This window comes from Nilaparvata lugens, chromosome 10, assembly GCF_014356525.2.
Source record: "Nilaparvata lugens isolate BPH chromosome 10, ASM1435652v1, whole genome shotgun sequence".
Taxonomy (NCBI): Eukaryota; Metazoa; Arthropoda; class Insecta; order Hemiptera; family Delphacidae; genus Nilaparvata; species Nilaparvata lugens.
In genome coordinates this window covers 1,807,009-1,832,290 of record NC_052513.1, presented here as the reverse complement: position 1 = coordinate 1,832,290, position 25,282 = coordinate 1,807,009, and the positions used below count along the sequence as shown (strand labels likewise).

Sequence of the window (25,282 nt, the reverse complement as noted above, 5' to 3'; positions counted from 1 at the left end):
AAAATCAACAACCAGATTAGCATGGCAGTGAAATAGGAGAACGTACATAACCTAAAAATTAAAAGCTCAACATAACCTAGATTATTAGCGTTTTTTTTTAATAATAGATTTTATTCCAATTATCCCTTGTATATTTATCCCTTCAGCATATCTAGTAACGTGAACAAAAATGACGGCAAAAAGTCTACCACAGAAAAAATATTACCGACAACGAGCTCATTCTAATCCGATTGCTGACCACTGTTTTGATTAGTAAGTTATTTCATAATATTATTTATACCTATTTGAAATTAAATCCTAATCATTGATAAAAATTTATTGAATCAACATTTAAAATACTTTAAAGCTATCAACTGTCATCATGTCTTATAAATTAAATAAATGCTTTTCCTTAAACCAGTGCTACTTGACAGTAGCTGCTGATGCACCACACTCTAGCCGGATGCCGGATAATTAATAATTTTGCCAAATAAATTACTAATGCCGCATCCACACACTCGACAAGTGCGTACAAATGACGAGGAGTACGAAAGTGTGGATGGCTGCCTTGCCAGCGCTCGCTTTTATGTGTCTTTGCTCCGATTTTTGTCGAGATGAGGCGAGTGGTCAGCTGAGCATTTACAAGACGCATAGTCTTACTGGGGGAATTCCACCCAATCAATATGTTCTTCCTACTGTTTTTGTAAAAATGTGATTCTTATTTTGTTGAATACCGTATCAAATATAAATATGTACATGTATTGTATGCCAAGTGGAAATAAACGAATTGAATTGAATTGACAAATTAATGGTCGCATTGCAGTTTGGATGGCAAGACCAACATGGTGACTTGACAAGCCACTTGGCGAGAAAGTGGAATAGGCACAACACAAGCGGCTCGCGTTCGTCTTGTCATCAACACTGCAATGTTAACAAAAGACGAGCGCTCCATCAAGATCAGTGGTAGGGATTATATTGCTCTTGCCATTGCCTTGCTATCGCCATGTTGGTCTTGCCATTCACACTGCAATGTGACCATTTGTGAATACTCAGCTGTGAATACAAAAATGGCTGTGAAGACAAAAAGACGAGCGCTGGCAAGGCAGCCATCTACACCCTCGTACTCGTTGTCATTTGTACGCACTTGTAGAGAATAAGAGGGCATAGAGGCCATCCATACACTCGCGCTAGTTGCCATTTGTCCGCACTTACAAGTGTGTGGCGCCGAGTATTTGTTTAAAAAATTGAATTTTTTCAATAACATTCATTTAGGCTAGTTCTGTTAATAATGAAAAAATTTTTCCAGTCCTGTATCTCCTGATTCGATGAATTGGAGCTCCTTGTATCCAGATTTTTTTTCCAAGGATGGAGAGCAAAATTCTGAACAGAAGCAAGTAGAATTTGCCGATGTTGGATGCGGATATGGAGGATTATTAGGTAATTTAGTAAAGCTACCTATTATGATTTCTAAAATAATTGAAATTTTTAAATAGGTGCCGTAATGAAAAACGTAACTGTACAAAGGAGTGATAAGGTGCGTACAGATATACGCGCCGCGAACATGAGCAATCCACTTTTAATCAGCTGATGCCAAGCTTTTTATATCTGTATCTTACCGTATCTGTAAAAATACAGATATAGTCAGCTGATTAAAAGTGAATTGCTCATGTTCGCGGCGCGTATATCTGTACGCACCTATAGATCAACATAGGAGTGATTCGTGAGCGAGTGGATAGAGTGCTTGCGTAGCAGCCTAGAGATCCGGGGTTCAAACCCACTCATCAGCAAAAGTTTTTGACCAAGTCAATCCCATGTTATTGGATGAGCACGTTAAACTGTCGGTCACAGTTGAAGTATGACAGTCTTGAGGCTCATTGACCGAGCGAAGTGAGGTCTAAGATTCAGGTCGACGGTTTGGCTTTTCTCTTAATGTTTATATGTTGCGCATTTACGGCGAAACGCGGTAATAGATTTTCATGAAATTTGACAGGTATGTTCCTTTTTTAATTGTGCGTCGACGTATATACACGTTTTTTTGGAAATTTTTGCATTTCAAGGATAATAAATAAGGAGCCTCCTTTAGCCTATATGCCAATATTAGAGTAAAAATCAGACTATAGAATAATTCATCATAAATCAGCTGACAAGTGATTACACAGATGTGTGGAGAAGCCAGTCTATTGCTGTATTTCCATAAGGTCTATCTATAGTTTCAATCAGGTACTTGTGGATGAGAATACTGCGTGAGGTCTGCTGTTCACAGAACTACTAGTTATTCACCGCTTAAATGATATATCCATCCAGACGAGGTGGGACCTTCCCGCAAGGGACTCCCCACCAACAAATAGCCATACGAATTCACATTTTGTTCAAGCATTAGCTTAAGAAAAATACTCAAGTTCTAGAAAACTGCATGAGTATAGTGTTCAATTTGTAAGTAATTTTAATTCTTTTAAATCTATACGTTATGATTTCAGTTACATTATCCACGATGTTCCCTGAAACTCTGATACTTGGGATGGAAATCAGGGTGAAAGTGTCAGACTACGTTATGGATAGAATTGCTGCCCTCAGGACCCAAAACCCTGGACAATACAAGAATATAGCCTGTATAAGAACAAATGCTATGAAGTATTTGCCAAACTTCTTCCGTAAAGGACAAGTAAGTAATTCTAGGTCTTTGAAATTTCAAAAAATCCTTATTTTAAAAATATGAGAAGTTTACCTGTTGAGCATTTCATGGTTGGAGAGGTTATTTCAATTTAATTGATTTTTTTTCAATATTAACTTTAATCTCTGCAAAACAATCTTAAAACTACACAAAAATAGGAAGATTAAAAACAAGAGGTGCTTTTCTGGTTCAAATCAACATGAACTAATATTTTACCTGTTAAGCATTCCATGGTTGGAGAGGTTATTTCAATCTAATTGATATTTTTTCACTATCAACTTTAATCTCTGTAAAACAATTTTAAAACTACACAAAAATAGGAAGATTAGAGGCAAGATGTGCTTTTCTGGTTTAAATCAACATGAACTAATATTCGTGCCTTATTGTAGATTTTCTACTCATCAAATTTGTTCTTGTGTAACCTTTCAACCAGGTCAAAGCTTTGGAATCTTCTCAATCTGTGTATTGGTGCAATCAATGTCAGCACTACTAACTCCGATTGATATTTACAATGTAATTGATAGTTCTTAAACCGAGACACAGATTACATACCTCTCTATCTCATAAATTTAATTTTTTGTTTCTTATTTCAGCTGTCGAAAATGTTCTTCCTCTATCCTGATCCACATTTCAAGAAATCGAAATTCAAATGGAGGATCATCAACCAAACTCTACTGGCCGAATACGCTTTTGTCCTTCGGGAGGGTGTGAGTTTGATAAATTTAACTCAAGCCAATAGACTATTTATTCATAATTCTTGTATCTTCATATCAAAAATCAATTTTATACTAACCAAAGTACATAAAGTAATCTCTCTTATCTAATCATCTTACAAACGAGTACTTACTTACTCCATGGCACTACAGCCCATCCAGGGCCTTGGCCTCCTCAAGAATGCCTCTCCACTCCTCTCTGTCGGCAGTCTTGCGTCTCCATCCCCTAACGCCTATTTTCCGGAGATCATCCTCCACATCCTCCAGCCAGCGCTTGCGTGGCTTACATTCCAGGTGGAAAGAAAAAGATCTCTGTCTTTTTTGGGGGCTTTTGCATATTTCCATTATTCTTTCTCGATTGTTGGCTATCTTGTTCCTTTAAATCCGGTCCCATTCCGAGGCATCTTGAGGTTGCGTAACAATACTGTTTTCCGGGGCAAGGTGGTTAGCCTTGCGCCCAACCCCCAACCTGGAGGACCAGGGTCCTTTTTTTAGAGTTGCCATCTCCTAGGTACTTGCTTCCACTACAGCTTTCAGAGCGTAACCTACCCTGGATTTAATTTGGGTTAACTCCCTAGGTTCATCCGCCCTCTCTGCCGTTGGGATTTCTCCTCATCCGCCTTCAAGGCCGTTGACCGGCTTACCAACGAGTGAATTATCAAAACAATTCCACACAATTTTTTCATGATTCTTGAATGTTCATCTCGAAGTCTAATCATCTATTTATGTAATGCAGCAAGTGATTTTTCTTAACTACAGTAGGCCTATTCAACTTTCCAACGAGTGAAAATTTGTTCTTCATTGAAAAAATTTCTTGTAGATTGTAGAGCACCTCCATTAATTAACATGCACGAAGAAAAATTATTCACATCTTTCTGTTTAAAATCTCTTGATATTTGAGAAGTCATTTTTGAAACACAATGAATACCTATGATGTTAGTTTGAATGTGTTTACTATGAATCTGGAATCTCTTTCTATTACTTTTTCAGGGAAAAATATAGACCTATTATAATAATTTACATTCAGATACATTGATACATAAGATACATTTATAAATTGAAGATTTTCCAGTACCTACATTTAAAAATCAGTTTTCAAATGTTTTATACTTTTTCAGGGAATAATATACACAGTAACGGACGTCCAGGATCTGAACGAGTGGATGGTCAAACATTTGAGCGAGCACCCACTGTTTGAAAGGATTACCGAAAAAGATATGGTAAATACCTACCTATATAATTGATTTATATAACTTAATTGATTTTTGTCAATATTTTTGCAAAGGTTTTAGATGCCCATAATATTCAATGTGCAGTGATAAAAGTGTAACATTTGATCCTTAGTTGGTTTGTCCATCTTGTTTTCACTGGAACTATTACTATTACATTCTTATTATAACTATATATTTCTATGTATCATTCTATATATAACTTTGAAGTAAAAAAACACTCACATTCTTTCGCCTTTCGTGCTGGTGTTGTACATTCTTGTTGTACATTGTATGTTGGTGTTGAGGATGTAAAGATAACTAAAGATCTTTAGTTTCTGTTTGGCTTTAGAATGTACAACACCAGCACGAAACGCGTCGTCACACCAAAGAATGTGAGTGTTTTTCCACTTTAAAGTTATATAAGAATATAATAGTATAATTTGGTGTTTTAATTTTTCTAAATTCACAATTTCTAGCTCATATATATTTTTGGACAAAAATTTTACTTGAACTTTTATACAGTAGAAACATAACCTATTTTTTGGAAATGTCAAAATTATCAAAATTTGGGAATTGAATAGTTTTGGGCCAAGTCTATAAATCCTTCTCAATTATATTTATATGATTTATGATTGTACCCATGAATAAATAAGAGCCTTAAGCTGTATGCCCATGTATCAGTATCAAAGTCCGTGTACGGTTCAGTGAGTATATCATTTCCATGAGTTCATTTAGGACCATTCATACTCGATCATCAAGGCTTAGTGGTAATAGTCCCATTTGAACTTTTGGGAAGAATATTTTCACTGACACGGACTCTGATACTGATATGTGGGAATCTTACTTTATATTTAATTATTGTTAATGTAATTTGTAGATTATCATATAGATTGTACCTCATGTTTTTTCCAATTAAGAAGGTTTAAATTAACTGATTAAGCACCGGTTTGTAGGAGATTTTTCAAATCTAATAGGCCATTAAACCTATAGAATGAATAACGATTTAATAGTTTATTAGATTTAATAAGTAATTTAGAAATCAGGCTTCAAGAATTAAGAATTTTTATCAATGAGAACTTATCAGGGAATCAATCATTGAGCATCAACATGAGTACGATATAAGTACGTATATACATACATATTGTAAACGAGTACGATATAGAACGATATAAGTACGTAGCCTATATAAGTACATATTGTATACGATATAAGTACGTTGTACAACAATTCTAACAACTCTACAAACAATATAATAATAATTAGTATTAATGATCGATTAATATTTCGTAAGATAATAGAACCTAATAAATTTAATAATGAACAATAATAAAACCATCGTGAATATTTCTATAAATTACATCCACTTTGATTATGAATGAAATTGAACAACCCCCTATAAATTGTAGCAGTAGTATGATTTTCAAATCTTATCTCCCTTGAGAAAAAAAAATTCTCTGAAGATCGTCAAATAAATGTTCAACCAACAAACTAGATTTCAACAATATCCTCCCATATAATCAAATTGTAAAACAAATTTCTGGTAACAAAATTTTTAGGTACTATTCACGCGTTTTCAAATGACATTTTGTCGTTTCACAGGATGATGATCCAGTTGTTTCAAAGCTGCTCGATTCCTCGGAAGAGGGACAAAAAGTATCTAGGAATAATGGCAGTAAATTTCTAGCTTGCTTCAGAAGAATTGCGGATACTTACAAACCAAGTTGACAAAGAAATGTGAATAACTGTTATGTTGTATTAAATCAAGCATTTTTATAATTAAAATTGTTAAAAACCAATAACAGTTGTTCTATTTCCTTCCATATTTTGTTATCTCATTAATATCATAGAGAAACGATAGCATACGTAGATATCCCATGGTATAGGGCGTTTATGTCGCAACTTTTACTGTTATCCCAAGCCGATAGTTCACGTAGTTCTTTCCCTTGCAGCTGTGTGACACTGGTAGTCTCTCAAATTGTGCCGTTCATACACTTTCGCCCTAACAAAACAGTAAAAATTGACAATAATCGACAGTAATCGGCTTGAGATAACAGTAAAAGTTGCGACATAAATTCCCTATACCATGGGATATAGTAAGTGACAGAAGTTCACACTGCCTATTTGGAGATCCCAGTCCTTGGCAACGACTAGGATTCAAAAATAATGAACGATTATGAAAACCTCATATAGAGTTCTTCAAAAAAGAGAAAGCAATGAATAATTTATAGAGATCCATGAAAAGAATTATTTGTAATTTGAATATTCTATCATGAAACTAAAATTAACGTACCCCGCAGTTCAGCCAGTCTCATATTCAATGACAGATAAATCCCTGACGTGAAAGTATTCAGTTGCTGATAGATTTTATAAATTGGTTCAAAACAGAAAATTCAATTTATTTGAAAAAAGATAAATTGAATTTTCTATGTCAAATCATATATTTTCTATGTTTTGAAGTAATGTATTTCATCTACCAGTGACTGATAGTGTCTATCCATAGTATTAATTTTAGCAAATTATAAAGATGGATTTCCACATATCAGAATCAATGAACGTTTCTGGATGGCCTACAGTGATAATATAATTTTCATGACTTCTATTCCCGACAAGACACTGTGATGAATTGTTCTGGAAGAATGAAATTCCTGAGCCTACAGTGATAATATAATTTTCATGACATGACTTCTATTCCCGACAAGACACTGTGATGAATTGTTCTGGAAGAATGAAATTCCTGAGAAAATAAATAACATTTTATTCAAATATATCTTTCAGACTCTATTCTCCAACAAACTTGAACACTTTTTTTAGATTCGCAAAATGATTGCTGAAATCATTCTACTAAGATAAAATTGTACAATCTATACAAACAAACTTGATTAATAAAATACTCTGACATCTCTATGTAGCCTAAAGCTTCTATACATAAAGCCTACCTGCCTCTTCACAAAACACATTAAAGCTTCCAAACTTTAGCTAATTGTAAAATACTGCGTTTATATTACTCTAAAATTGAACTATTTCTAGAATTGGAATGTTTCTTGGATTCAGCTTACTCAAAACTGAAATATTTCTAGAAATTCAATTTGAAATTGAGAAATGGAAGTTGTACTTCACCGTGATGACCTCATCCTACAGAAAATGTAAACGCACACTAGAATGAAAATCAATAGAAGGATAGCGATATAAATAGTTGAGTAGCTGGCTTCCCGAAGAGATGGATCCAAATCGGAGCCATCTCCACTGCTCCTAGACAATAGTTTCTCCTCCCATGTGTTAGTTTCGTTGAGTATTTTAGTAAGCGTTGTCTTTTGATTGTCTTTCAGATCAGAATACTTTGCACTCTCCAAATATCTCAACGTTTTGTATGGAATCAAATGGAAAATATCATCTGGTATTATCTGTAATCGAACGTTTAAATAAACTTGAAATAACTCAAACTGAACTCAATAATACACTTGAAATGAACAACTCAATAATACACTTGAAATTAATAACTCAAATAAAAACATTGAGAAACAATAAATCATCATCAGAATTCTGCCCTTCGGCAGGTCTATACATGATTCTTCCTTTCCCATTTCTCTCTTTTTTGCGCTATTCTCTTCAGCATAGAAATAAGATATTATAGAATTAACTCAAAAGACAAAAAACTGAATAAAAAATCCTGGATAGCGGTTACCTGATAGCAAAAACTAATGAAGAGAATAGAAAAAAATTAAATGAACTTGAAAAAAGAGATATCAACGTGTATATCCGATCCCATATAAAGACTTTTTGACTGATAGTCTCTTTTTTTATCCCACTATATTATATTTATTAAATCGATTGTAAGGGTCTCTTCACACTTATCTACGATACGCTGAAATATGTCTTCGAAAGATGTAGCTGTCCTTTCTTTCAATATTTGGTGACTTCACCTTACTTTCAATAGTAAAGTTGTGTTTCTTTTCTGGCTCAAAATTTTGCAAAATTACTCAAAAATTTCAAATTTGTAGAGATTTGAGTGGAATATTTTTGTTTTTAGTCATTAGTTTTGAAGTGGAAATTGGACTTTTTGAAGTGAAAGTGAAATCTTAACCTTATTCTTTTTTGAAACTTTTATTTGTAAAAATTTGGGAGAAGACAGTTTTGGGCTGTGCCTGTTGTCTTCTCCCAATCATATTATATTTATTATAATTATGATCTGTAATTGCCAATGAAATAAATAAATATTGAAAGCTACGCTTCGCTTATGTCAACGGGACAGATTGGTAGCGTGGATTCAACATTGGAAGATGGGACGCATTTCAGCGTAGCGTAGCTAAATGTGAAGAGACCTTAAATGGATAGACTATAGTCGAAGGAATTGTGCAGAGTAAATGACATCAATGTGAAATTATTGGGTTGATTTCTCCTGTAAGTATTAAAATAAAAGGATTGTTGAATATTGACTATTTCACTTGGTATTTGAGCACAGGACTGCAGTTTGTTAAAATTACTATGTGGTTGTACTAGCTGCTTCTCTAAAAAAATGTCTATGAGCTATTCTATAAATAGGTAGGTTGAGACTCCCCTCAGGGAAAAGTTTCAACCCTAAATGCACAAATAAAACATTTAAAAAGAAACTAAAAAAAGTTGAAATTATAATATTGGCTCACCTCTAGTTTCTCCTTGGACATACATTTCACTGCTGAAGGATGGAGTTCTGAAATAGCTGAGATCTCATGATCCAACAAATTTTTCCAATCCTCAGTATTCAGACCTGCAGTTCAAGAAAATCGATGAGAATAAAACGTTATGAATAAATCTCAAACAAATTAGAGAAATTGAGAACTACTATCATGTGAAATAGTATGTGTGATCTACCATTTCAAAACTGAATATTCATTATAGTTCTAAACTTCGAAATAATTCTTATCTCAAAACGTACAACAGTGATAGCCTCTAGGGTAGTACCTGGAATAATAAGATCCAAACAGATCATGAAATAATTCATAATTATAAAGATAATGATGATGTTTAAATAACAAATCATGAAATTCAAGTTGTCAATTCTTTGTTATAAAGATGACGATAATGTATTGAATCATTAACTTCTCGAATAGAACCAATTTTTTGAGAACATTAATTTCTTCAATTATAATTATTTGAGAGAGAAAAAACTATTCAGTAGAATTCTCACCGGCAGCAATAACTCCAAGTGACAGAATATCCTCAGCTATGTACGTTTTGGGATCTCCCAGGTTCAATGAGTTTTTAGCAAACTCAGCCAAATCCGTGAGACATTCCGAGGAGCAGTTATCAATCTGACCCAAAACTGCGGTTGCCAGTTTCGTTTCTTGTGGTTTAGCCAACAGTGCCCTTCTATCTTCCCTACTCATGTGACAAATTAGTCCCTTCAATGAAATCAGCACCTCTGGTCCAATCTGTTTCTCGCTTATCACCTTGGCATTGTGCTCTTTCACTTTCTTCAATAGGAATGTGATCTGGAAAGATAAAAAACTGGAATTAAAACGGGAGGTTTCTTTATGTTCTAATTTTTTATTGATGTAAATAAATACATAAAATGACATTGCTCTCTTAAACTTTCCTATTTATTTGATTTCCAACGAATTCACCAATTTTTGAATCAAGAGGTCATGGCATAAATCAGAGGTCAACATGAAATACTAAATACATATATTGTAATAAATTGCCGTGTCTATTACTAATAGATTCCACTCCTTCCACAGAGTACAGTAACTAAAGTTACAGAGTTCTTTACAATTGTGCATTTTGAACATTTACATTTGAGCATTTCACAATTGAGCATTTTGCTCAATCTTACTGAATAACTTACAGTTTTTTCTTCAGGAGGAAATGATGAGAAATGAGACAACGTTTCCAAAACCCATGGTTCATTGAAGTTGAAGCGCATTTTTTCCAAATCTTCCACTTGAATTGCTTCTAACAGAGAGCCAAGCAAATTCAGATCATCCTGAAATCGAAAAATAAAAATCAATTCAATGTGATAGTTAATTCATTTCTTCAACGATTTGTAGAGTATTTATTTATTTTATTTTTTATTTATAATTTTTACAAAGTAGCACTGATTGGGAGAGAAAAACTAAGGATACTCCTTGTACTATTTCTTTCCTAAATTTAGATAACATTTTAAATGTCCGAAATAGGGTTATGGTTTCACTTTCCTAAAATTTAGTTCATTTTCACTAAAAAACAACGAAAACTAAGAATTTAAAATTTTGACGGTTAAAAACAGAATAAAAACCAAAAATATCACACTCAAATCACCATTAATTGGAACATTTTTGTGTAATTTATCTCATCAATTCTATTATTACAGATTATTTATTCTCTACGCCTCAAAATGAAATGTCACCTCTGAACTACTTTGAAATAGTTATTGAACAATCATGGCACAATTTATAGTTTATCTGATCTTTTAGTTGATATGTAATTCAACTAGTCTGAAATTTAAAATCTGTCTAATTTTAATTATAAGTATCTAGAAACTCCTGAAAGTGAGGATCGGATTTGTTACCTTGCTGATTCGTTTCATTATTTTCTTCTTCATATCAAGAGGAACTTCCATTTTCCTGAAGACATCCACACAGTTCTCGATTTCCTTATTTGTGAGTTTCTCCAAATCCGATTCTTCAATTGCCAACTTCGATATATCACCAACAATACGCATGGAATCACAGGATATCTGGAGGAGAGTAAATTGTACAATAATTTATTGAAAATCCTATAATTTTCTATTAAAATAATGTATAACAATTATATAACCTTTATTTGGACAATTTATTTTATGAAATTGGGATGAAAAGAAGTTTTGGACTGTAGTCTGTTTCTTTGTCCTTAAGTTGATTGTAAATGATAAATAACAAAATTATGATGTGCTCAATAATTTATAAAATGAGAAAAACTATCAACAAAATATTGAGAGATATGTGTACAATACTTTCTTATTGTTGTGTGGAGCATGACTATTATCAGTCAGCCATGGAGAAAAGTGGATAATATTATTGTCATCTACAATTGATAATAATATGAAATACAGTATGTTATTTCACACGATCTTCATATGAATTGGGTAACATTAACATTGACATTTATATAATAACATTTGCATACGAATTATTAAAGTACCTGCTAGAATTCAATAACTCGAATAAATCTGTTTCGCTCTTTCAAGACAGCTGAAGAAGCTAAAACATTATATTCAATTCAGGCCCGGTTTCTAGGATACTTATTAAATGTAATGGATCATTAAACCTATAGATTCATTACAGATTTGATGGTCCATTACATTTGATAAGTGGTGTCTTACAAAGCGGGCTTTAAAATAATTATCTGTTAAATAGCAGATCAGAATTTTGTTATTCAAACATCCTTTATAAATCACAAAAAAATTTGTTGATTGTTATTAAAACTAGTCTCAGAGACTTACCATTAATTTTCATCTCACTATAAATCTTATACTATGAAAAACGATAAAACTTCAGTTCATCCATTATTGGAACCCAAGTAGTTCTGAGATTATGAGAGCGGTAAAAATGATAAAATCTGCACAATAACAAAATAAAATCTTCAAACAAAAACTCACCTTCACATCTTCTTGGACAGTCTCTCTTCCTCCAGTAGAATTCTCACCAACAGACGAATCAACAACAACTTGCCTCCTCTTTCTGAATTTCTCATCATCCTCATCATCATCAACATCATCACTGACTTCACCAGATTTCCGAGGGACATCTTCACCGATCAAACTATCAGGATGCACACTCTTATCGTAGACATCACCCGAAGATCGTTTCTGCATTGAGGTCTCAGAACTGTTTTCCTTAGCGATGATTTTCTCAGGATTCAAAATGATAGAACTGTTCATGGACACCGACGATTCAACAACCGTTGCGTTCTGGGTAGTATTCTTCTCGGAGGATTTATGCGAATTCAGTGTATCAACAGAATCCCAAAACACGTTAACTGGGAATAACACTCTCAGTAATCCAGCTCCTACTGATGGTTTCTCAGTAGTGGTTGTAGGTGTAATTTGTTCAACAGGTTTTTGAGTTGTAGAACTTACAGTCGAGATTGTTTCAGTTGTAGCATTTTCAGTTGTCACTTGAGTAGTAGTGTTAACTTCTGTTGGTGCTGGTGTAGATATACCTTCTTGACCGTTAGATTCATCATTATTGGAAGTTGTATTTTTGAGTCTACGACCCCCAGATATGGAAATCCGTCTGCCCTTATTAAGTTTACTACTGCTATTAAAAGCTTCTACAATATCCACCGACTTATCAACAATTTCTGGTGTGAAACCTTGGGTTGTCACTTCCGAACTCATCTCACTTTTTCCAGATTCTTGTAACACACTCTCACGCATCTCTACACTCTTTGACTCATTGGAATTCTTTTGAGAGTTTGACGGATTTTTCTCAAAATTTATCGGATAAATCTTGATCTGCTTAGTTGTTTCAGTGGGATGAGGAGTTGTAATTTCTTCAACTGTCAGAGTAGAGATCGGAGTCTGAACAGTGGTTGACAATAGTTCATCCCTCATAGATTTCATACTAGTATTCTCAACCTTTTCAACAACTTCCTTCAAATTTTCAGATTTCCTGGCGTTACTCTTCGTGATATTTTCACCTGATTTCAGTTGAGGTTTCAGGAATTCCATAGAGTAATTGAATTCGACCGGACGTTCCAATGGTTGTTGAACAATTGGTGAAGAGATGGTTTCTTTGATGATTCGGGCGGCTGATTTGATTGTATTCAGCTCTAGTTGGGCGGCCCTCAGTTGTAAACGAACAAACTTTTTCAGATCGTTCATGTAGAGAGATTTTTCTTCTTCCTTCAATGTAGAAATGCATGCCTGGAAAAATATGAAGATATTCATGAGAAAATTATAACAAAATGATCTTTCCATCCTATCATCAACGAGGCATGAATCATTGGATTTATTCAAGAGATCTTCATGAGTTAGTCTTGATATTCATTCAATTCAAATCTCTTATAACATTATCAAGATATGTTGATGAGAGATCAATAATGTGCTTGAGAGATCAAGGTGTAGTGAACCCCTAGTTTATAGTTAGTTAATAGTTTATTGCAGTTTATAAGAAAGTAATATTAAGCTATTTATTTATTTATTTAATCATTCAGAATCACACAACTTCTACAAAAAAAGTACCACAGGTTTAAGCCCAAAACGGTTCCAATCCTAATTTATACAACAGTATAAATGTAGCTAGGTATAAAGTGAAGAAAGTATAAAAAAGTAAGCTTCCATAACGAAAGGATTCAAATACACCTTGCAACATTTTCAAGGAGAATGAATTGATCTCGAAAGAAAAACATTCCGATTCAATCACTTCCAATTTAAATTCAATTCAAATCAATTAAATTTACTTTATTGATGTAATATACACTGATCATTAGATATTGTCACACTGATACATATAATCATACCTATAAACGATGACTTACACAGCCTAATAATAAAATGATTGAATATGTGTGTATGCAAACTGTATTTGTATTGGTGAAGAGATCCTGTTGATATACTTGTATATCAAGCTCTATAAGCTTTCAAACTCTTCTTAAGATCAATTATTTCCAAATAATATAATTTTCCAATTGAATTGGAAATGTCTGTTATAATATGCTCTTTGTCAGAGATATTATTTGTGAATAATAATACAATGTTCTAGTTGAATTTAATTCGTCTTGGAGACTCCAGGAGGGAGTATAAGACAAGTCATTCTTATTAATACTCAATTCCATACAGTACAGAACAGTCAGAGTGTATAAATCACCAATGCATACGGAATAGCCAAGTGAACATATAAGTCGATAATACAGCCCTACTCTAGTTACTCGTCATATTTCAATTCTTTGAAGCTAGTTCAATCTGAGAGGAAATCTTGTAAGCTATAAAAAGCTGCATCAGTTAAATACTTTTTCAGTTGGTTTTTAAATGTCTGGGTATTTTCAATTCTTTTCAGCATGAGCGGTAGCTTTTTATAGAATAATCTACCAGTATAACTTGGTTTTTCCTCCAATATTCTACTATCATGCCTCACCAAGTGATAGTCAGATCGGTTTCGCGTGTTGTAGTCATGAACGTCAAGATTTTGGCTCAAATCACTTGCTCTTACGAATAAAATAACCTCATAGATGAACAAGCTAGGCACTGTTAGTAGACCCAGTGACCTGAACAGTGGCCTGCAAGAATCTAGCCTATTCGCTTCTCCTATACACCTAACCGCTCTCTTTTGCAACTTAAATACTCTATCCATATTTTGCTTTGACGAGTTACCCCACACTATGATGGCATACCTTATATGCGACAATACTAGACCATGGTAGGCTGTTATTAGTAGCTTTTTATCTTTGAGCCTTGCAAGCTGTCTCATGACAAATACTCCAGATGCTATTTTTGCACACAATTTTTCAATATAAGGAGTCCAAGTCAGTCGCCTATCTAATAAAATACCCAAAAATTGAACCTGATCTTCATCAATTAAGAATGTCGGCTGTAATGTAATGGAAGTCATGAATGGCTTAGCTTCAAAATATTCAAATATATAATATGTTACCTAGTATTTAAAGAAATCCTATTATTTTATTCTTTGATTGATTCAATATTAAATACCGTACAACTCAATTAAATATTTTTCGTGGATAAAAGTAAATAACTGACCTTGTAATACTCAGTGTTTTCGGGCATCCAGTCAACCATTTCTCCAAAGTTGTTAGAAAGGGACGCTCCAGCACGCTGCAATGCTTCTTGTTTGATTTGTGACATGTCACTGTTACTCATCACCAGCATGAAGTCTCCAATTATTGTCAGCCGTTCGCTCTTCCATTCACTGGGTTCTCTGGGTGACGAGAAAAATTAGATTAGATTTATAATTAGAGTTGAATAAGATTAGATTAGTATTATTATATTTTCATTAAATTCACTGACTTGTAGAAGGGGTGTTTGGTTTTGTCAAGATATTTTACATTTCCTCTCATATTTTTATATAATGTTTTATCAAAATTCAGACATTTATATACAATCATTAGAATGATTGAGAGAGGAATCAGGCAAGCCCTCAACTATTTTATTAGGTTGACAGCAATATTCATGAATTTCTCCCGATAATAGCTTCTAATACTTTCAGTGATACCTTCTTCATAATTTTATGAATATTTTTCAAGAAATTACCTAAAATTCAATCATTGACCTATCCAACCTCAAGGTTGAGTAACCCATGAAGAAATAGATAGAACTTATTCCAGTAAATTTGAGAAGAATAATAATTTTTAAACTAAAATTGATTAGTGATGGATACGGTATGTGATGATAGATTGATTACCGTATCTCATGAAAACCCGAAATAAATGATTATTCAATTATTATTAATAATGATTAATATAATCATTTTCAAAAATAATTTATTGAATTCTGAATAAGTTTAATTTTTCTCACCCAAAAGCTGATCGAATCACATTCGCCCATTCGTACCGCGTGTTATTATCAGTGCAAACTCTCTTGTCGATAAAACTGATTTCTAGAAGAAGTTTCAAAGCTTCTGGTTTGATCCTCCTGATGGCGGCTTCAGGAAGAAATAGAGAGAGGTTTCCCATGTGGAAAAGATGAGTTTCATCGATTTGCGTTCTCGAGTCTTCGTTCAGGCCCTGTAAATAATATTCAAAATTAAATTATAATCGTCATTAGTATACCGGAACATTTTTTGTTCAGATACTAAAATATTTGAGGCAGAAGTGTTGAATATACGAGTATACGCCTCAATCTTTACGACGATTAAGTTGAAGAATATTAACAAGTGTATGTAACTTTTAATGATTAAATAATTATTATTATTATTCTTTCATGTAAGGCCAATCGGAGGTTCAATAAATAATTCATTTCATCTTTAAACAATTCATATGTTTCATAATTTCAAGTTTATACTGTAGAATAAGGCAGGATAATGAATGATACATACATGATGATCGAAAAAGATGTTGATTATTTCCGATCTCTGAGTCTCAGATATTCCAATCATAATCTCAGGAGCTGATAACTGGCCAATCAACTTCAAAATTTGGAAACGATAGTTGGAAGACGAGATAGCTTTAGGAGGTAGAGTTGCCAGAACGTATCCTGTGACAGACAAAGCAAAAGATTATAATTTTGAAGAATAAAGCTACAGTTACTGATTGGATCAACAAGATCAAGCACAAAATGTCAAATCAGATGGAATAGTATACCTTCATAAACACAAGGTAAAAACAGATACAATTCATTCAAAATATAGTACAAAAGACTATTCAACAAATACAGAAGATTATTCAACAAAATCAGTATGTAAATATGTATTTTATGTAGTAACAAACTAATCTACTCATTTCAAATAAAACTGCTACTACATTGATCAATTATCAAACAAACTATAGATAAACAATTCAAAAACTGTTTCATCTCCAAAACAAATCAACCAATTTTTAAATAATCTCAGATGGATATGGAACAATATTATTTGTGAAATAGTATGATAGACAGCGTCATTTTATAATATTTCAAGTGAAAGTATGTTTACCTCCCACAGCCTCAATCTCTCCAGGTTCCATGAGTGCCATCAACCCTTCATTGGGTTCATCTTGCAAAAGACGAGATTTCATTTCCAAGTATTTCATCAACTTTTGCTGGCAGCAGGATTGAAGCTCTTTCGGGAATACCTTCAGGAGAAAAAGTCATGAATTTCAATTAGTCATGGGTACAAATTTTTATTCTCACACGTATTAAAGTTGAATTGAAAATTTCTGATGGGGAAACAATTTCATTTTTGGACCAAGTACAGCTAAGTTAGTCGACGCTAAGACAAAGGTGATTGTCAATTTTCATTCATGCCAACATTTCTCATTCCTGGTCTAAGTAGAGCTGAGCTAGTCGACGCTATAAGACTTGATGATTTTGTAAATAACCGTATAATCTTTGTTGATTCACTAAAATAATTCAGTATTCATTGACAGAGTCGTAACAATTTAAACAATAATTGTAACAATTTTAAGCAATTTAAACAATAATAACATTTCTAACATTTAATAATACATCAATAAACCTGTATCAGTTACCTTATAAAGAAGGCATTTACAAGATAGAGGATCAGCAACGTTCATCTCCACTGCCATTATAACGTGGACCTCACTATATCTTTCGTATAATTTAAATTGTATTGTAACAATTTTTAGCCTAATCGTAACAATTTTCAATTAGGAATTGACTGTGATATCTTTCAAGTGTCAACTAAAATTTCCTACAGAAGGTGTAGAAACTAAAACTATTTCGTAATTATTATTCAAGTCATCTCTTGTTATTTCAATAAATGAGTGATTATAATGACCAAGTTTTTATACTCAATATCATGGCCAAACTATAGACCAACATAACAGTCTGGCCATGTCAATATGAATATTAGTACAATCTAAAGCGGCTCAGAGAATAATAATATAGTATACAATATATTATAGTACAATAATATATTATAAAATACAATATATTATAGTGCAATTTAGTACCTACTAAATAATACGACACGTCATAGACACTGCGGCCTGATATTATAAGTGGGTACTATATTGTACAATTATATTGAATGTTTATTCAAGGCTACTTTCTATTATCATTATTCAATTGGTAAAAAGTGTGACTATATTGTATTGTTTTAATGAAATAAACATCTATTCTATTCTTAACACGACATCTCACCCTGGTCAAGCACTTGGCAAAAGGCTGCTGGCAGACGCAAGCCCTCGCTTCACCAGCTGGTTGGTGAGTCTGGGTAGAGGTCAAGTCAAGCAGGTGATTGCCCTGATAACTGGACGTGGCCATTTCAGGAAACATCTCCACACAATTGGACTCAGAAATGAAAGCCAGATGTGTAGGCTTTGTAATCAGTGTGAAGAGACTGCTAAGCATATCATAATGGATTGCAAAAGACTTGGAGCTAGAAGAAGGGTTCTGTTTGGCTGTAAGCAACCAGGTGAGGAATGGGATGTTGGTATAGGGAAGAAACTCCTGGATCTTGTAAAGGACACGGGAGTTGGTTTGCCTAACTAACATACTTTGGGACACACAATAATCTTCGGTTGACTTGTGAGGTTCTTTGAACCTTTGGATCCTTGAATCCGTCCATTCAAAAACATAAACACGACATCACTTCTACAGAGAATGAATACAGTCAAATTATTTTCACTTTCTGATAGAATTATATTTCCTGTCCGATTTCCGAGACTGTTTGTTGATGATTCGAGTTTTTTTCTAAGGCGGGTTGTTGGTCCAAGGCTAAAACCCCAACCTGGAGGACCAGGTTATTTGTTCAGGTGTTCTGTCCTAGCCTTTGGACCTCCAATATACCTAACTGCAAGACAACATCAAGTTTTCTGTAAGAGGTTTGTTCCCTTAGTCTTTGGAGTTCCTTTGAAGTCCATCTGTAAGGCAGCAGTTTTTGTGCTGGTTTTGGTCCACCCCGAGTATTTTATCTCCTCAGTAGATAGCCTACCACCTATATCCTATATACCACCTATGAGAAGTATATACTTACATGGCCAGCTTCTATTCTTTGCTTGTTGTACTCGGCCATAATCAAGGGGAAATCGGATGTCTCCATGTTGTATACATCGGAACAAGTGATACCAGTCAAGAACAAGTTCAGGTATTGTTTGCTCATGAAACTATCCCAAGTCCACGGGCCAGACCGGTTGAAGTTCAGTACGAGTGTCGTCTGAAAAGTAGAGAGAATCCGAATTAGTCGTATACTCCTACCGTACTGTAGTAATAGAATAAGTCTACTGTAATAGAAATCGAATTGAGAGGAAATCAACAAAGATGTTTTGTTTGAAAGTTTTTGATATTTGTGCTTATTATCTAAGGATAAAAAACCCAATAATATCGACATATTGCCATTCAAAAATATAAACTTAACCACCCACATTAAAACATTGTAACATAATAAGCTATTTAGACAAATTGAAATCCACCCAATCTGAGATCCTCACCTAATTAATTAAAATTAATTTCTTTAGAGTAATTTTAAGAGAATCAAGTTCAACTTTAAAAGTAAACTCTAAAGACAGATATAAAAAATACTCTTTTTTTTCTCATTTTGCTTGTAAGGTTTGTAGCCATATTGCTCTTTTTTGCTTCTTCGATCCTATCCGTCCATCCTATCCATATCCATCGATCCTATCCATATATTCCGTCATAAATGTTGTATTATTTCCCAACAGATCTTTGTTATTTTACATTTTAAGAATGCTCTACTTTTAAGTTTATTCAACTATTCCACTTATTATCATTATAATTATTATTATTTTTTTACTTTTTTCATTTAAAATATAGTTTTGTTTTATTTTATTCAACTGAGTATTGCTTGTTAAATTATAATTTAGTATTGTATTGGAGGGTTAAGTGTAAGAGAGAGCCGACTGCGCCCTAACTTCGCCCTCCCAGGTATAAAATAAAGGCTATTATATTCTAATCGTGGTCGACGACGGAATTTATGCACAAACGAAAACTCACCTCTAAGCGTACGGCTCTAAAAATTGCAAACAAAAATGAAAAACTCAATCATTTACTCATGTTGTCATGCACGGTACCGATATACAGAGTGTCATATGTATGGGAACCCTTCAATAAGTTGGAGACATAATACTGTAACTTCCAGGATAAGTTATTGGTCAAATACTCTACCTTTTGACGTACAACAGAATTTCAACCCCTCATAAGAGGATGACTTAGGGGTTGTAACTCGAATATTTTATATGTAAACACCCATTGTGTGGTACATCATTTCAAAGACTTTTTTAAAACAAGAAAGATGGCATGGATAAAAATGTTCTATGATACTTTTATCCAAAATGATGGCTGATTAAAGTTTTAGTTTTTAAAGAAATGAGGGGTTGTAACTCAAATATTTTGAATGTAAACAACCATTGTGTGATACATCATTTTAAAGGCCTTTTCAAAACGAGGAAGATGACACCAATAAAAGTGTTCTATGATCCTTGTATCCGAAATGGCGGCTGATTGAACTTTATCAATTATTTCTTAAAAACGAAAACTTCAATCAGCCGCCATTTTGTATCATAGAACAATTTAATTGATGTTATCTTTCTTGTTTTAAAATATAGTTTTGTTTTATTTTATTCAACTGAGTATTGCTTGTTAAATTATAATTTAGTATTGTATTGGAGGGTTAAGTGTAAGAGAGAGCCGACTGCGCCCTAACTTCGCCCTCCCAGGTATAAAATAAAGGCTATTATATTCTAATCGTGGTCGACGACGGAATTTATGCACAAACGAAAACTCACCTCTAAGCGTACGGCTCTAAAAATTGCAAACAAAAATGAAAAACTCAATCATTTACTCATGTTGTCATGCACGGTACCGATATACAGAGTGTCATATGTATGGGAACCCTTCAATAAGTTGGAGACATAATACTGTAACTTCCAGGATAAGTTATTGGTCAAATACTCTACCTTTTGACGTACAACAGAATTTCAACCCCTCATAAGAGGATGACTTAGGGGTTGTAACTCGAATATTTTATATGTAAACACCCATTGTGTGGTACATCATTTTAAAGACCTTTTTAAAACAAGAAAGATGGCATCGATAAAAATGTTCTATGATACTTTTATCCAAATTGACGGCTGATTAAAGTTTTAGTTTTTAAAGAAATGAGGGGTTGTAACTCAAATATTTTGAATGTAAACAACCATTGTGTGATACATCATTTTAAAATCCTTTTCAAAACGAGAAAGATGACACCAATAAAAGTGTTCTATGATCCTTGTATCCGAAATGGCGGCTGATCGAACTTTATCAATTATTTCTTTAAAAACGAAAACTTCAATCAGCCGCCATTTTGGATCATAGAACAATTTAATTGATGTTATCTTTCTTGTTTTAGAATAAAGGCCTTCAAAATTATGTACCACACAATGTGTGTTTACATTTATGATATTCGAATTACAACCCTCAAGTCATCCCCTTATGAGGGGTTGAAATTCAGTTGTACGACAAAAGTTAAAGTATTTGACCAATAACGTATGTTGAAAGTTACAGGATATATAACAACAGTCTCCAATCTATTGAAAGGTTCCCATTCATATGACTCACTCTGTATATTATAACAGATAGTCATATTCAAATCAGTAGACTAGACTATACTTATGAACATATTGGAGCCATCAAAAATCAATCATTCAAGATGAAATAAATTTGTTTGATCTCAATATGTGACATCTGTAGCTTTACCATCCACGATCAAATGTTGATGGTAAGGAGTTACTTGTAGATCCTGATCCAAGAAATGCATCATCTATATTTTCCAACGAAATAAAATATCAAAAGATTGTTTGAATGGAATTTATAAAATAATTACCAATACTTTCGGCAAGAGGCTGATTCTAATATTCTTGAAGTTTTCGAGATTTCTGCTAAGATAACTAGCAATTTTCTCAAGATTTCTTGACGGAAGTAACCCCAACATGGCATAGTTGTCTTCGTTTCTCAGTAGGGATTCATTTGAGTCATCCATGCCTGCAAGCAGAATATTTCTCAATTGAAAAAATACATAGGATAAAGAGTTTATTCTAATGGAGTAAATAGGGCCACTTTAATGTTTAATTATAGAAAATATATAGTACCCTTGTAATATTTTAAAATTAAACACGACTAGTTTCGGCATTTATGCCATTTTCTCAAGTGTTCACTTTCAAAAGACAAACTACAAAAACGAAAAGGACACTTGAGAATTACATAAATGTCGAAACTAGTCGTGTTTAATTAAAAATATAACACGGATACTAATTATTTTCTATAATTCAGAATCAATAGTGTATTGTAAAATAAGGTCACATCATCTATCTGACTAAAAACCATATAGTACCATAAATAAATGAAGAATCGACAAAATCTGTGTGCTTTTATTCAATTACGGAACGGTTCTGCAATATCGATAGTGACTTCTGACACAGTATTTAGTGAGATGTATTGATATTTATTCATAAATATAGATTTTAAATATAATATTGTTTTTGATACAAAAATATTTAGTCAAAGATGTAGTGAACACAAACCGAAGATAACAGCATACGGTGTTGGAGCAATGTAGTAGAAAACAGTGTAGTGGTTATGTAGTAGAATAAGACGAATTTGTTTGGAGAAATACAAAAACTGGAGATAACACTATAGGAGATTAAAACACAAAAATTTTCGTATTTTTCTCCAAATAAATTCGTCATGTTTGGTTACATCTTTGTGATTTCAATAGTGATTCTTTAATTGTGATAATTCTCTTATTCTCTAGAGACGATTTTCAACTGTAGTCTGTTAATCGAAAGGAGAGACAACAACATAAAGTAAACACTTGTGTTAAGTATATACTTGGGAGAGGAATAACACAAGGTTACCCAATTTTTTCTCTCCCTATCATTTTGATAATGTACTTATTGTATAAATGAATTAATAAAGTATAAAAGTAATTACTAAACGTATAAAAGTTATTTGAGTTGATGGCTCAAATTATATATTCAGGCGGTGGGACCTTCCCGCAAGGGACTTCCCACCAACAAAAGCCATACGAATTTACTTTTTTTTACTCATATCATCTCATTTTTTATAAAAGCAATTGTTCTCTTGTACAATCCATAAATTTATCCTATGTATGAATTTTTACAAAGAACAAATACATTTAATTTTGAATGACTCATATCATGTATGATCTGATCAATAAGCTAATCTGAGTCATTAGTATTACACTTTGTGATGAATTGTAATAGTTTCTGTGAAGTTAAACATATTATTGAGATGAAAAAAGCCTGTAACCAGATAAATGAAATTAACATTTACAGATAAGTATTTAGCTTGTAAGAAGATCATGTTTTATGTATTCTGTTGAGTGTTCTGCAATATCGATAGTGACTTCTGACACAGTATTTAGTGAGATGTATTGATATTTTATTCATAAATATAGGTTTTAAATATAATATTGTTTTTGATACAAAAATATTTAGTCAAAGATGTAGTGAACACAAACCGAAGATAACAGCATACGGTGTTGGAGCAATGTAGTAGAAAACAGTGTAGTGGTTATGTAGTAGAATAAGACGAATTTGTTTGGAGAAATACAAAAACTGGAGATAACACTATAGGAGATAACACAAAATTTTTGTATTTTTCTCCAAATAAATTCGTCATGTTTGGTTACATCTTTGTGTTTTCAATAGTGATTCTTTAATTGTGATAATTCTCTTATTCTCTAGAGACGATTTTCAACTGTAGTATGTTAATCGAAAGGAGAGACAACAACATAAAGTAAACACTTGTGTTAATAAGTATATACTTGAGAGAGGAATAACACAAGGTTACCTTATTTTTTCTCTCCCTATCATTTTGATAATGTACTTATTGTATAAATGAATTAATAAAGTATAAAAGTAATTACTAAACGTATAAAAGTTATTTGAGTTGACGGCTCAAATTATATATTCAGGCGGTGGGACCTTCCCGCAAGGGACTCCCCACCAACAAAAGCCATACGAATTTACTTTTTTTTACTCATATCATCTCATTTTTTATAAAAGCAATTGTTCTCTTGTACAATCCATAAATTTATCCTATGTATGAATTTTTACAAAGAACAAATACATTTAATTTTGAATGGCTCATATCAGGTATGATCTGATCAATAAGCTGATCTGAGTCATTAGTATTACACTTTGTGATGAATTGTAATAGATTCTGTGAAGTTAAACATATTATTGAGATGAAAAAAGCCTGTAACCAGATAAATGAAATTAACATTCACAGATAAGTATTTAGCTTGTGAGAAGATCATGTTTTATGTAGCTAATGGTTCTGTTGAGTTGTAGTTGATAGTTGTAGATACTAGTTGATAGTTGTAGTTGTAGTTGATTTCTGTTGTGTTGTTGATATTGTAGTTTTGCGTTTTCAATTGCCCAAGCTTTATAAAAATTATAACTTGATTTGCTCTAAACTGGAGCTCTTATTCATAAACAGTAAATCCATTCATAACTTCTGTCAAGATATTGCTGAAAGGAACTGATAGCTTTTCTTCAGGTGATAGGTGAAAACTATCCAACCTTTTGGAGAAAATTGGTAGCACGGCAACTTTCACAAGCACAAACGTTATGAATTTTAATTTATTTACCAAAAAAACATGATACACAATATGGAAGACAATATACAACATATTTGGAATCCCCCTACTAGACTATTCGTAAGGGGTGTTATGTTGTAGTCTCTCGTTTCGATGAACAGACTATAGGATATTGTAGTATTACCCATGCTCTCGACATGCTGGTAGAGAAGAACAAATCGAGGCAGATTGTCTCCGGTGACAGTGGACAGAATGTCGGTCCAAATGCGACTGCTCGCTTGCGGTGATTTGTAGTTGATGATTGCAGACGAGGGCAGTGCTTGCACCAGGTGATGGAGCAGAGTGAAGATTTTCGGGTTGATCGAATCGAACGCACTGCCTTTCCCTGTTAGGTAGTAGGCCTGAAATAAAAGAAAAAATGTTCAAATTTAAAAGTAAAAGATTTCAAAACATTCAATTCGATGTTAAAGAGTAGGCCTGAAACAGAAAAATGTTCAAATTTGCATATAAAAGAGTTCAAAACAATCAATTCGACGTTAA

The 25,282-nt window shown here is 33.1% G+C and overlaps 2 protein-coding genes across 3 annotated transcripts in view; one reads left to right on the top strand and one right to left on the bottom strand.

The window, feature by feature from the left end:
* Positions 1–13: 13 nt before the first annotated feature.
* On the top strand, positions 14–6,370 carry LOC111064307 (tRNA (guanine-N(7)-)-methyltransferase). Its single transcript, XM_022352017.2, has 6 exons — positions 14–252; positions 1,286–1,416; positions 2,457–2,641; positions 3,244–3,357; positions 4,482–4,583; positions 6,174–6,370. Exons 1-6 carry the CDS (start codon positions 170–172, stop codon positions 6,297–6,299), a joined length of 741 nt encoding a protein of 246 aa, XP_022207709.1. The 5' UTR covers positions 14–169; the 3' UTR covers positions 6,300–6,370.
* A 938-nt stretch (positions 6,371–7,308) lies between these two features.
* Positions 7,309–25,282, bottom strand: part of LOC111064300 — a 30,154-nt gene continuing 12,180 nt past the window's right edge. The window contains exons 1-13 of one of the 2 annotated variants that reach the window (XM_039436063.1): positions 24,927–25,165; positions 22,004–22,161; positions 19,157–19,336; positions 17,153–17,291; positions 16,559–16,716; positions 16,039–16,247; positions 15,265–15,442; positions 12,166–13,434; positions 11,098–11,265; positions 10,396–10,533; positions 9,739–10,042; positions 9,215–9,318; positions 7,322–7,975 (exon numbers count right to left, since the gene is read on the bottom strand). In XM_039436063.1, the coding sequence (XP_039291997.1) occupies positions 7,688–7,975; positions 9,215–9,318; positions 9,739–10,042; positions 10,396–10,533; positions 11,098–11,265; positions 12,166–13,434; positions 15,265–15,442; positions 16,039–16,247; positions 16,559–16,716; positions 17,153–17,291; positions 19,157–19,336; positions 22,004–22,161; positions 24,927–24,930 (3,297 nt within the window). In that variant the 5' untranslated portion in view covers positions 24,931–25,165 and the 3' untranslated portion in view covers positions 7,322–7,687. Of the gene's footprint in view, positions 7,976–9,214; positions 9,319–9,738; positions 10,043–10,395; positions 10,534–11,097; positions 11,266–12,165; positions 13,435–15,264; positions 15,443–16,038; positions 16,248–16,558; positions 16,717–17,152; positions 17,292–19,156; positions 19,337–22,003; positions 22,162–24,926; positions 25,166–25,282 lie in introns of those variants that run through there. The other variant, XM_039436062.1, reaches the window with a different exon arrangement.